The following is a 14,543-nucleotide window of genomic DNA, read 5'->3' on the forward strand; positions in this document are numbered from 1 at the left end:
AACATCACTTTCAGGAAAAAAAAACGTGCATGCGCGGTGCCGCTCAGCCTGCAGTACCTGCTCAAAAACAGCAAAAAGCACGCACACCACGCTATCTAGGGGAGGAAATAACTGCCCAGAGCAACGTGCCGCTCCTGGCTTGGAAGCCGAGCACGAACGCAAAACTACATTTCCCGGCATGCCCCATGAACCGGCATGGCGGACCGGAAACCCAGAACCCAAAGACGACAATTCCCGGCATGCTGTGGGGCACGACGGCTAGCCACCGGTACTGCGCATGCGAGAAGCCTCTCCTCCTGCAGTACCAAGTTCTCGCCAGCAGGTGGCAGCAGAGAGCGCGGACCGCTTCTGCGCCCGCAGTACCGACCTTCGGCCAGCAGGTGGCACCAGATAGCGTCCCGGCGCCCGTGCAGAGCCAGCCTGCTCTGCTCATGCGCGGAGTCAGAGCTGCAGGAACAGCTTCCGAGACCGTTTGCTCGTTAAGGGAAGCAGCGGGAACCCTGCGGAACACCACACGAAAACGGCAAGAAAAGACACCCCGCTCCACTAATGCGGGATGAACTGCCCTTCCGAACTGCGCAGTGCTATTGTGGGCTCGAAAGCTGAGTGGCAACGTGAAACTACATTTCCCGGCTTGCCCTGGAAACCAACGTGGCTGAGCGGACGCTCGTAGCCCAAAGACCACAACTCCCGGCATGCTGCGGGGCACGGCGCTCACAGCCACCTGACCCTGCGGATGCGGATGTCCCGGAGCCAGCCTCGGGCTTTGTGACCCGCCCCCACCCCCGCGGCTAGCCCTGCTCCCCCACCAGAGGCTTTCTCTGTCCCAGCCTCCCCGACACCCTTGCCTCTCCCCTGCAAGCAGAAGCAGCCCTCGCCACGCTTGCCAACCACTCCGTCCATATAGACCAGCCCCAGCATACCTACCCCAGGGAGCAAAGACAGCACAGGGCTACCCCACTGCTGCCTTCGCTTTCCCCCCACTCCCCTGGCCCAACAGCCTGCAGCCCCCCAGCAAGGTGGCCCCCACACACCAAGGAGCAGTCCGCATCTATCAGCCCCCACAGCCTCACCTGGGGCCCTGCTCCAGGAACTGGGTACCAGCCTCTGCACCCTTCTGCCACCCACCCCACTACGGAACCTGCACCCACCAACACCGGGATGGCCACTTACCCACGGCCACAAACACAGACAGCAGCGCAAGCCAGAAAACCAACTCTTTATTAACTCGTGCGCAGGACTCCCCAGAGGGAGGCTGTGGCAGGGTTCTCTGCCCATACGTTCTCCCCTTCCCCTGGGGGGGGGGGCACAGGGCTCCAGCATCGAGCAGCTTCACTCCCTCTGTCCATCCATCCCGCAGGGAATAGTTGCCTCCTGCAGCCATGGGCTCTGAAGCACAAAAGGAGGAAGGGCAAAGAAAAAGGACACAAGCAGCGAGAAAATGGACAGACGACAGACAGCAGGGCAGAGCGACAGAACCACATAGGGAGCAGGACAGGGATGATCAAGAGGATTGGACTGGGAGCAGAACAGAGGCACAACTGCGATGGCCAGAAGGACCGAGCAATGGACAAAGGAAGTCAAAGGCTGAATATGGGGGTCTAGTGAGAAAGGAGGAAATAGGAAACAGCACGGGGAGAGAGACAGAAAAGATAAGGACAGGAAGCAGAACAGAGAGGGACCAGAAGTGAGAATAAACACAGGGACAGGGAGGGGTGCATCAGGAAACACCAGGGGCAGAGGAAGCTGGACAGAGTGACAGAGAAAAGTAAGCAAAGGAACAACTGGGCTATGCTTTGAGGCAGACAAAGACGAGGAAAGGGACAGGAACTGGGACAGAGGAATAGGGGGGGGGAGGCACGAGAAAGAGGGAGAGAGAGAATCACGGGGGGTGTGGGGTGCAGAGAAAGGTCAGCACAGGGACGTGGGGTTTGACTGGGAAAGGCGACAGGGAGCACAACAGATGGACTGAAACAGAGGGGTGGAGAGCAAGGAAGCACAATCGAAACAGTGGAGCGGAACAGGATGTAACAACACAGAAAAGCAGAGGTAGACAAAGTGGGAAAAAACTGACAGAAAGAAATTGCAAGATAAATAGAATCATACAATCATAGAATATCCCGAGTTGGAAAGGACCCATAAGGATCACTGAGTCCAACTCCTGGCTCCACACAGGTCTATCCAAAAATTCAGACCATATGACAAAGTACACAGTCCAAGCGCTTCTTGAACTCTGACAGGCTTCGTGCTGTGACTATGTCCCTGGGGAGCCTGTTCCAGTGCGCAACAACCCTCTCAGTGAAGAGCGTAAGGAGCAGGAAAGAAAGATTGAGAAAAATCAAATACTGCTGGGGCAACAGGACTGAGAGATGGAGAACTGAGAAGTTCTTAGAGGGAGTGGGCAGGGGGAGAACACTGGAGCACTGAGACTGAGGGGTCTCAGAATGGGACAGAGATGAGAAAGGAGAGAGCAGTGTGCAGCAGGGTTGAGACGGCAAAAGAGTGTCAAGGGAAGGGGAGAAGGACAGGGGCACAGAAGAAAAAGGTGAGCAAGCTGGACAGAGGGCTTGATGGCACGATGGTAGAGGCCATGGGACAGAGACATGCAGACGGGTAGGACAAGGAGCGGAAGGACCACAAGAGCAAAGAGCAGGGCAGATGAGGGTAGTGACACATTAGCAGGGGAGAATTGGTGTATAATTGAGAAAGACGGAACGAAGGACAGAGTGGGGAAAAGAACGACAAGGACAGAGAAGGAAAAGCCTAGGATGAGCAGAGAGAGGAAGGGGAAGTGGGGAAGTCCAATTCACGGAGCATGGGGAATAAGCAGGAGTAGTTAGAAATCCATGTTCAGTCAGGAGATTATGATCTGGTGGCAATTACAGAGTCATGGTGGGACAGCTCACATGACTGGAAAGTGGTCATGGATGGTTATGCCCTCCTCAGGAAAGACAGGCCAGCAAGGCAAGGTGGTGGATTTGATCTTTACATGAGAGAGCAACTACAGTGTATTGAGTACTGTCCAGGGGCGGATGAGGAGCAAGTTGAGTCTGTGGGTGACGATTAAGGGGCAGGCTGGCATGGGTGATACTATTGTGGGTGTCTATTACAGGCCACCAGATCAGGATGAGGAAGTTGATGAGGCCTTCTACAGGCAGCTGATAGCAGCCTCGCAATTGCAGGACCTGGTTATCGTGGGGGCTTTTAACTACCCTGATATTTGCAGAAAGCCTACTCAGCCAGCCACCCACAGTCCAGGAGGTTCCTCCAGTGCATTGGTGATAACTTCCTGATGCAAATGGTGGATGTGCCAACTAGGAGAGGAGCGCTGCTGGATCTTATTCTCACTAACAGGGAGGGTCTGGTTGAAGTGGTGAAGGTTTAGGGCAGCCTTGGTTGCAGTGGCCATGAGATTGTGGAGTTCAGGATATCACGTGGCAGGAACAGAATACCAAGCAGAATCACAACCCCGGACTTCAGTAGGGCCGACTTTGACCTTTTCAAGCAATTGCTAGAGGAAATCCAATGGGACAGGGTACTTGAAGGTAAAGGGGCCCAAGGTAGTTGGTTAGCATTCAAGGACTGCTTCTTCCGAGCTCAAGATCAGAACATCCCAACCCGTAGGAAGTCAAGAAAGGGAGCCAGGAGACCTGCATGGTTAAACAGGGAACTGTTGGGCAAAGACAAGTGCTTCTTTGTCTCTGTCTATACTGCCGGAGGCTGTCCTGAGGAGCCCTGTACCCTTGAGGCCCCAGAGGAAGTCAGGATAATGGAGGAGTTTGCCTCGGTTGATGAGGACTAGGTTAAGGACCAATTAAGCAATCTGGACATCCATAAATCCGTGGTCCTGACAGGATGCACCTGTGGGTGCTGAGGGAGCTGGCAGAAGTCATTGTTAGGCCACTCTCTATCATCTTTGGTAAGTCGTGGGGAATGGGAGAGGTGCCTGAGGACTGGAGGAAAGCAAATGTCACTCCAGTCTTCGAAAAGGGCAAGAAGGAAGACTCAGGTAGCTATAGACCAGTCAGCCTCACCTCCATCCCTGGAAAGGTGATGTAATAACTTATCCTTGGCACTATCTCTAAGCATATCAAAGATAAGAGGGTCATTATGGCAGTCAACATGACTTCACCAAGGGGAAGTCATGCTTAACCAACCTGATAGACTTTTATGAAGACATAACCAGGTGGATAGATGATAAAGCAGTGGATGTGGTCTATCTTGATTTCAGTAAAGCATTTGACGCCATCTCCCACAGCATCCTCGCAGCTAAACTGAGGAAGCATGGTCTGGACGATTGGGTAGTGAGGTGGACTGTGAACTGGCTGAAGGAAAGAAAGCAGAGAGTTGTGGTCAATAGGATAGAGTCTAGTTGTAGGCCTGTATCTAGTGGACTCCGTCAAGGGTCAGTACGGGAACGAGTACTATTCAGTATATTCATCAACAACTTGGATGAGGGAATAGAGCTCATTGTCAGCAAGTTTGCTGGTGACACTAAACTGGGAGGAGTGGCTGACACACCAGAAGGCTGTGCTGCCATCCAGTGAGACCTAGACAGGCTGGAAAAGTGCGCAGGGAGAAATTTAATGAAATATAACAAGAGCAAGTATAGAGTCCTGCATCTGGGCAAGAACAACCCCAGATATCAGTATAAGTTAGGGACTGACCTGTTGGAGAGCAGCATAGGGGAAAGGGACCTGGGGGTCCTGGTGGACAGCAGGATGACCATGAGCCAGCACTGTGCCCTTGTGGCCAAGAAGGCCAATGGCTTCCTGGGGTGTATCAGAAGGGCTGTGGTTAGTAGGTCGAGAGAGGTTCTTCTCCCCCTCTACTGTGCCCTGCTGAGACTGCATCTAGAATATTGTGTCCAGTTCTGGGCCCCTCAGTTCAAGTACAGGGAACTGCTTGAGAGAGTCCAGTGCAGAGCCACAAGGATGATTAAGGGAGTGAAGCATCTCCCTTATGAGGAAAGGCTGAGGGAACTGGGTCTCTAGCTCGGAGAAGAGGAGGTTGAGGGGTGACATCGTTTATGTTTATAAATACGTAAAGAGTGAATGTCAGGAGGATGGAGCCAAGCTCTTCTCAATGATACGCAATGAGAAGACAAGGGGCAATGGGTTAAAGCTGGAACATAGGCAGTTCCACTTAAATGAGAGAAGAAACTTCTTCTCGGTGAGGGTGACAGAACACTGGAACAGGCTGCCCAGAAAGGTTGTGGAGTCTCTTTCTCTGGAGACATTCAAAACCCATCTGGATGCATTCCTGTGTGACCTGATCTAGGTATTCCTACTCTGGCAGGGGGATTGGACTAGATGATCTTTCAAGGTCCCTTTCAGTCCCTAACCTTCTGTGATTCTGTGATTTTGTGATTCTGCGATTCTGTGATTCTATTCTTCTAACAAAGGGAACAGTTCCAAGGTAGATTTTTTTATACTTTTTTAATCCTTTATATACAAAGAAAGCCAAATAGGTTAGAAAACAACTATCGTCCCCTTTACAGAGATTTCCTCTCTCCTGCACCCTCAGTTTTCTTCCGTGTAGGTTCTGACAAAGGCACATACACTGTCAGCATGGTGTCACAAAAAACATGCTTGCTTGAGAGCCAAAAATAAGTGAAATCATCCAGTAACAGAAGGACATAAAAATCTAGAAACTGAGAACACAATGCATGTCTGCAACTGAGTGTAATGATAATATATTGGATATTTTTTTGTGTCTATTACAAATAAACTTACAAAAATTCTTTACTTTCCTAAGAACTAAAATTAGATATTTTTTTCTGTATGTCAGATGATACTAAAAGTGCAGTTTTACATGTAGCTAAGTGACAAAGGTACAATAGAGCGAGGACTTGTAACAGGTACAGGACAGGTTTAATAGAGGTGCTTTTTTTTTTTAAAAAAAAAAAAAAGTCTGTCTTCCTTAGTACAAAGGGACAGCAGAATCCAACAGCGTATGTTCATAATAATCCTCTGGAAAACTGAGAAATGTTTGCTAATATCCAGGTTGTGATTCCTCTCAGCAGCTCTAAGACTACAGATGGGTACATGCCACTGGGACCCAGAGTGTAAGCCCCCTTGGCAAAATATTGGCACCTAGGCTAAAAATGATCAGTCACTCTCTCAAGCTCTAGCGACAATCCTGACTAAATCTTCCTTGACTTAGATGAAAGCTTAGACACTTTGCTAAGTATATATAGGTACATCACGGAAGCTAAAATATAAGCAAGATTAATCCCCCTCCTAATGTCTAAAGTCTTCTTGTTATAGATCTGCAAGTTCTTCCTTCTGCACAGGAATCGCATACACAACTGTGGCACAGGCACTCTGCTGAACTTTTCCTGTGTTCTCTTACCTTCTCTCTCTCTCTCCAGATTCAAAGGAGCCTCTGATTCTGACCTTACCTAACATCAGTGAACAAGAAACAGTTGGCTCAGTTTCTACCCATGCTACATGGCTCATTTTCTATCCATGCTACATTACTCATCCCATCATCTACAAAGACGCATGGTCATTTGTGGCAACACTGATCTATAGTATGAACTTCACCAATTGCATGAACAGCAGAATTCACAAGTCACCTTACTGAGTTGCCTTTTGCTTCTCAGGTTTTCTCCCCAAGAATAAAAAGAATGACCAATAAGGATGTGTGAAGCAACAATACTTAGGATCATCTTCACATACTTCATTTATTCAGTTGTATGAGAGCACAGCAGTAGGAATTACAAGGAATGTAAAAAAGATCTGATATCTCAGGTAATTCTTTTTCTTTGAGAACATGACTGGCATGTTTTCTCTGATTACTGAAGTTGCTCGTAAACTATTGACTAGTTTGGTAAAGAGTACTTTTATCAAAGAAAGCTGCAAACGGCAGCATTACTGACAGTGCAGCTGGGAACAGAATAGTCATTACGAGCCTTAAAGACTGATGTTTCTTTCAGCTCTCAAGTTCTTATGGATAAAGCTACCAAGGCTATCAGAGACTACCAAATATGAGCACGTCTGCAGCAGACAAGCCTGCTGGTGTTTATGATCTAATATCATGACAAGAACAGGGGATGTTACAATGTATTGACAGTTCTCTCCATTGATAACAATTCGTAGCTCTTCTTTTGTACACATCTGATATTTTCCACAGCCCATCGCCCCTTTCTCCCAGTGCTCTTTGCAAATTTAGGATTACCGTTAGTCCATTGCAAAGTGACAATCTGGGACACAGAAGGAAGTAATTTGTGTCTTGAAACTTGCCCTTTAGAGTTTAGGAAGTCAAGTTGAATACTGCTACACAGACCCAGTTTTTCTGAACCTCCCCTGCATATGTGTGTCTGAGTTTCAATGCTTGCACAAGAACATGGACTCAGGTACACACATATAACAGTTTCTTTCTGTTCCTACTTCCATATGTATGCTTATGGAAATTTTGTTTGTTTTTTAACAACCTCTGTCCTTCCTGGTATGTGTACAGTCTTCGGTCTATTGGCACACCATTTTCTCCCAGCTTGATTTATACACTATGCCGACGGTTGTTGATCATGGCCACAATGTGCGACAGATCCAAACTTTTCATCATAACCTCCATGAACTCCTCGTCTTTCCTTGCTCCTTCCACAAATTCATCCAGAGAAAGTTCACCTGTGTCAGGCACAAACAGAAGACCTCAGAATCATGCCAATCCACATTTGAACAGTAAAAGGAGTACAGTAATCTGACATTAGGGACCACGTGGTATACATACACTGTTCTCATGCACCAAGAGGCCTGAGAGTCATTTCAACTTTATTTGAAACTTAGCCGATATCCAGGAACTACAACTCTCACATTTTTCCCTTGCAAGGGAGAGTACATTACAAAAAATACAGGAAAACTGTGGCTAAAGAACAGGGTCATAGATTCCTATTTATAAGGCTGGATTAGTCTGCTTCTTTTTGGTGTAACCTGTCATACTGCTAAACCTGTCCCATAATTGCTGTTTTTCATGTTAAAAGAAGTGACAGTAGGAATTGTGCCAGTCAGAAATAGGTTTTCTGCCCTAGACTAATAAGATCTTGTTGAGGGAAGCAGCTCAGCAGAATTCTTCTGGAATAACAAGAGCGTATGATAAGGTAAGCACATGAAGTAGCAAGGAAAGAAGTACCTCTCAGGGACATGCAACGATTACAGTGCCACTGAATATCTTTTGGCTGACTGGTCCATAGCACTTAAAGTACTTGCTGTACAGCTTGTAACAGTCTCAGTGAAGGAATTCGGAACTTCAACATTAAATTCCAGTTCTTCCTTCTCCTGTTGCTGAAAGAGTTAGGAGCAGCTGGGAGCACCTGTTAGCCCAACCCACTTCTAATTCTGACATAAGTTACACAGAAACATACAAAAAGGAAGGAAAAAAGAAACCCTACAAAACTAATGTGGAGAAAATGTAGCTAAGAATTAGTACCAGGGAACAAATTCTATAGTACTGATTATGTATGATTCAAGGAGAAAAGTATCTTAGCAAAACTCATGAAAAATGGATTCATGTAACAAGCAAATATAAAATGAAGAAGCATAAAGTTCAAGAAAGAAAAGAAAACATGGATCTCTCTCTTTAGCACTGAAACTATCTAAGTAGGATGACAGACATAGCATTCTCACCATCTCCATTCACATCAATTTTGTTGAAGACTCTGTTGGTGAACTCTTCTGCACTAGTTTCATGGTCACCACCATTGATAGCCCGAATAGCCTAAAAGAAAAGAGCAAGAATGGGAAGCTGCCTATTGACTCCCAGAACAACAGACTACTCCATTGCAGCCTGTCAGCCTAGATTCAGAACAAGGTAGTCATGCATGGTACCTTTCCATGCCATAATCATAGGAAAAACACAGCAGACATCATCTGGCCTTATGGTTTGCACTGAAGGGTAGGAAAGAAGAGTGGTTCTGGAGCATGTAACGAGCAGTTAAAACCAGAGGACTGCCCTAAATCTGCTTCGGTAGAGCTTTAGCACTGCAGATATGGCAGAATCAGGATCACGGCCACTTACCCAGATCAAACATACCTAACTTAAGCCATCTACATTCACAGATATAAGATGGCCATCTATGCTACCTCTAAACAAAATAAGAATATTGATAGACACATTTCCAGAGACCAATTTACTCTGTACTGAGAACTATTAGATGGATATCATGAACGTCTCTCTACAGATGCCCATTTCAATGCATCCACTGCAGCCGAATCTTGCCAAATCTAAAACTAGATTATCATTTTTCAGGTGTGAAGTGAAGATGGAATAAATTACACCTTCAGAATCTGACAGGTTAAAAGCAAAACCTTCAAATTTATCTGTGAAGCACTGGATATAAAAAGATCACTCGCAGCCCTTTGGGATTTCATGCTCCACACAGAAAATCTTGCTAACAGTTCATATTATCAAGTATAATTGCAAATGCTATGCATTTTTGAAGTATTCCACACATGAATTGATTGAGAAAAGGCACGAAAATACTCTATTTTCTATGTGAATCTTCCTAGATTCCTCTGTAGTTAAACATGATACAAAGACACAATTTAACTTCCTTGCATGCCTTGTTCTTTTGATAATCCACCTTCTACTACCCTATGGTGCACTAGGCTCAATAAACACTGTCAAACATTCCCTGCATTTGACATGCTGAAATTCTTTACTATGAGGGCAGTGAGAGAGGTTGTCCAGAGAAGTTGTGGATGCCCCATCTCTGGAAGTCTTTATGGCCAGGTTGGATGGGGCTTTGAGCAATCTGGTCTGGTGGAAGGTGTCCCTGGCCATGGCAGGGGCGTTGAAATTTGATGATCTTTAAAGTCCCTTCCAAACCAAGATGTTCTATGATTCTATGCAGTAATATATGCTATGGTGGTAAAGAAGACTGCTAAGTCTGCTTATTGGACTATGGCTTTTATAGAAGATGTCAACCATGACCATCCATGTGAGGAACGTCAGAAGTCCTACTTGTGTGGGAAGGGAGGGGAAGGGGGGGAAGAGGGGGGGAAGAGGGGGGGAAGAGGGGGGGAAGAGGAGAGGAGAGGAGAGGAGAGGAGAGGAGAGGAGAGGAGAGGAGAGGAGAGGAGAGGAGAGGAGAGGAGAGGAGAGGAGAGGAGAGGAGAGGAGAGGAGAGGAGAGGAGAGGAGAGGAGAGGAGAGGAGAGGAGAGGAGAGGAGAGGAGAGGAGAGGAGAGGAGAGGAGAGGAGAGGAGAGGAGAGGAGAGGAGAGGAGAGGAGAGGAGAGGAGAGGAGAGGAGAGGAGAGGAGAGGAGAGGAGAGGAGAGGAGAGGAGAGGAGAGGAGAGGAGAGGAGAGGAGAGGAGAGGAGAGGAGAGGAGAGGAGAGGAGAGGAGAGGAGAGGAGAGGAGAGGAGAGGAGAGGAGAGGAGAGGAGAGGAGAGGAGAGGAGAGGAGAGGAGAGGAGAGGAGAGGAGAGGAGAGGAGAGGAGAGGAGAGGAGAGGAGAGGAGAGGAGAGGAGAGGAGAGGAGAGGAGAGGAGAGGAGAGGAGAGGAGAGGAGAGGAGAGGAGAGGAGAGGAGAGGAGAGGAGAGGAGAGGAGAGGAGAGGAGAGGAGAGGAGAGGAGAGGAGAGGAGAGGAGAGGAGAGGAGAGGAGAGGAGAGGAGAGGAGAGGAGAGGAGAGGAGAGGAGAGGAGAGGAGAGGAGAGGAGAGGAGAGGAGAGGAGGAGAGGAGAGGAGAGGAGAGGAGAGGAGAGGAGAGGAGAGGAGAGGAGAGGAGAGATGTACCCCTGGAGACTCACCTTAATGATGTTGAGCAATTCATGTCGATCAATGCAGCCATTGCCATCTACATCATACAGTTTGAAATACCACCGCAATTTCTGTTCCATCTTCCCACGGAGAACAAGGCTGAGGGCAGCCACGTATTCCATGAAGTCAATATATCCATCCTACGGCAAAACAAAAACCAACTTGTGACAGGAACAAACAGAGGGAGTTGTGGCTCTGGAACTGCTTTACCTTATTCCTGTGTAGATTTGCAGCTAAAAGAGAAAAACAAATGTCACAGAACCGCATATGTATGTACAAGCTTTAGAACAAGAATATATACACACTATTTTTCTGGTTGCCTTTAAGATTTCCTAAACACCTGGATTCCTGTACTTATGATCTATTACATGTCTAGGATACTCTGTCATCACCAACTGCAGATAGAACATGTCATTCCTCGTGGCCAGTGCTCTTTTTACAGTAAAGGTTTCTAATCCCTAGATTTAACACTGACTAAAATTTATATTAGTTAGACACAAAAAAACAAAAAACAAAGTGCATATGTTCCTCAGTGATTCTGAGTAACTACTTCAACAAATTGCAAAGGAAAAAAATGAAACTTTATTTAAGCAAAGTCAGATGCCTTTCTGGAATGCATGTTAATATATGTAAAATGCAAATGTTGGTAGACTAGCAGAGCACTACCGTTTTACAGCAAGGACCACAATATTTTAGAATATTCATTCAGGATCATTGTCATATTCCCATTACATGAGTTTTTCATAACTTCATTGAGCAAAATAACAGAAAACACAGATAACCAACTTTCAATATGGGAAGGAGAAGATAATTGTAATTTATAAAATAACTCCATTGAAAATTTTTATTCTTTGCCCTCAGCAGAGTTCTCAGAATGTGAATATCCAGGCAGGTGATTTCATCCAGTGTCGATATCTGTATTACTGCAGGGTGGCTCTTCCCCTGGGTGCTTTTGTTCCTTGCCATTGATTATAAAATGAACGTAGATTAAATGGCTATTAACAAGCTAAGATTAACTGATGTAGGTCCAACCCCACTGGTTGTCACACTCTTACTTCATTCCTCTTGAAATCATTTTCTTCGGATGATAGCTTTTTATCTTAATATGATCTAATTTGAATTTGAAACTTTTATTAAAACATCGTTCACTGCATAACTTGGAGCTCACGAGGAACTTTGGACAGTGCAACGTTTTTGAACAAATATTCAAATCCTTAAACTTCTCAAGAAATGACAGAGGTAAAGGGAAAAGCTTGTGCAAGAACTGTAAACATGTTGGTTTAGTTTATAAAACTGCTTCTCATCACCATCACTATCCTGGGCACTGAGAACATTAGAATGAGAAAGAAGATTCTTTGATGTCTGCAGTCACTTGCAGTCATTACATCCACCACAATATCTCAGCAACCCTAATGGAGTCTAGCTGCTCCTCTCTTACCTTTCTGTAGTAATTTTGCAATATTCTTTAGCATTCCTTAACTCCATGTGCCTTTTTACATTGTCCAAACTGCCATTCCTTCCTCAGTCCCCAGCCTTTCCTTCTTCAAAACTTACCCTGAGATTTCCCACCTGTTTCACATGTCTCAGCACCTAGTTCCTCCTTGATTCGGGCTATTTCAGAATGTTGGAACACAGAGCAGAGCTGAGTTTTCCTGTGTTGCTATATGAGCAAATTTATCTGCCATTGAGATTACAGGCCTGCAAGCACAGGATGAAGTATATACAGATAAAAAACAGGCAAAAATGAGGGGCATTTAATGATTAAAGACATTATGGGAGCTACTGTTTTTTACATGGGACAGCCAGAGGTCACCTGTCACAGTGAGAAATACTACCTGCCTCCTAGCTGCTGCTGTGTGCTCTACCTCCTACTGCTCAGGAGAGCCGTTGAGACAGATTGTCTCCCCATGCAAGATTAATTTCATCTGTGAAATAACTGGAAATTACTTCCTCTACAAATGTTATAAAGATTTCTATTGACTTTGAATCATCTACTATCTAACATGCGTATTTTTGAAGAATAATAAAAGGCTTTAAAAGCTCTAGATTTCAGCATCATCTCTTTCTATTAGCATTTTGCTAGTCAAACAAGGCCAAACCAATTAATACACTATAAGGAATTCTTAAAATTCAAGGGTGAACTTGAACAAGGTAGTTAGATAATGAGGTCTTATTACCTATGGGTGTTATCTATGCCATTATCTACACTTGTTAATTTGCCCCTTACATTCTGCTACTTTACATTGACATCCCTCAGCAGTTTTGAAAAAAAAACAAAAAATAAAAAAATACAGGGACTCCCAAAAGTTGCAAGAGTTGGTTTACTTTTAAGCAGTACAAGGTATTTCATTTCCTTGCTGGATAACTCACCTTATTCATATCAAATGTGCGAAACATCTGCTCAATGTATTCATTGGCCTGTGGATCCAGCCCTCGAAGCCCAAAGAACTGTTTAAATTCATGCTCTGTCAGCTGTCCAGAAGGACACTCCGTCATGAACTTTTTGTACCAGTGGTGGATCTCAACAGCCTGCAGATCATCCACTGTGGAGCTGCTATTGTTCCCCATATGTACGTGTGTTCAGAAGAATGGATGTTATAGGAATGATCCTCTTCGTCCTGTAGCTCTCACAGCAATGCCCGTTTGCTCCTTTCCACATTCAACGTTAATCTTAGATAAGTAAAGATCTAACCTTCCCCAAGCCAATTATAAATGTTAATCTTCTTAAATGCTGATTTACAAACCTGAAAGTTTCAATGATACAAACAGTCTTCTTAGAATGGAAAGAAGGTGTGAGATAATCTAGTAAATCACTGCTATTTCAGGAGACAAATCAGAAGGGGTGAGAAGGTTAAGCAGATACATCAGGAGCTATACTGGTTTTGTACACTACCCTATTTTTAACATTTATATAATTATACATGAAGATGAGAGGAAAAAGCTACACGATGGTGTATTTGATGTGAAGATCTGCTCCTCTAACTGGATTTGAGTCTTCTCAGCTAGAGAACTTGAATAATTTAGAGTATAGGAACAAAAGATTTCACATAAATGACCCCTCATAAGTATTAAGCTATGTGGGAAAAACCTCATCTCCACACACATGAAGGGGCATAGAAGAACAACAGCAGGTGGGGGAACCAAATTAGTCTCCTGATCTGGCTAGCCCCAGAGATACTACAGAGGGGCAATCAACCCATAAAAGACAACTGCACAAACAGGAAGGAGCAAAAAAAGACAATAACAGGGAGGGAAGCCCATTAACCTAGTAAGAGAGAATAAGCCCCTGCCTCAGCTTCTCCTAAGGCTGTCATAGGAGACCCATCAGCCCCATCGGCCTGAAGGTGACACCCATCACCATGAGTCAATGGGACAGGTTGCCAGAGTACCTTGCTGACTGGGGGGTTACTGCTCAGGGGCATAGAAAACATTGTGGGTTGCATGGGAAGGGCAATGAGGGGATTGCACAAGACTATGGGGTGGTTAGGGGAGGAACCAAAGGTAGGGAAAGGGATGGGTCTAGGTGGTCTGGGAAGGAACAAGCACGGCAGAATAGAAGGAAAATGGATGAAAGGGGCTGGTTGAATGTAAACAGATTGCTGTTTAGTATGCATGCCCTGCACCAGATCAGCACAGTCTTTCCTGACTTCTTATTAAACTCTAGAGTTCTGGGGATGCTGGAAGACTCTTGTCTTCTTATTAAACATCCAGAGATCTGGGGGTGCTAGCTGACAGCAGGCTCAACATAAGCAAGCAGAGTGCTTTGGCAGCCAGAAGGGCA

The 14,543-nt window shown here is 45.7% G+C and overlaps 1 protein-coding gene across 1 annotated transcript; it reads right to left on the bottom strand.

Moving 5' to 3' along the window:
* Positions 1–449: 449 nt before the first annotated feature.
* On the bottom strand, positions 450–13,330 carry LOC308181180 (guanylyl cyclase-activating protein 1-like; the record flags this gene model as incomplete). Its single annotated transcript, XM_080564036.1, has 4 exons — positions 450–7,631; positions 8,628–8,718; positions 10,753–10,902; positions 13,133–13,330. 4 exons carry the CDS (start codon positions 13,328–13,330, stop codon positions 7,504–7,506), a joined length of 567 nt encoding a protein of 188 aa, XP_080420162.1. The 3' UTR covers positions 450–7,503.
* Positions 13,331–14,543: the final 1,213 nt, after the last annotated feature.

This window comes from Anser brachyrhynchus (genome assembly GCF_964034855.1).
Source record: "Anser brachyrhynchus genome assembly, chromosome: 1".
Classification (NCBI taxonomy): domain Eukaryota; kingdom Metazoa; phylum Chordata; class Aves; order Anseriformes; family Anatidae; genus Anser; species Anser brachyrhynchus.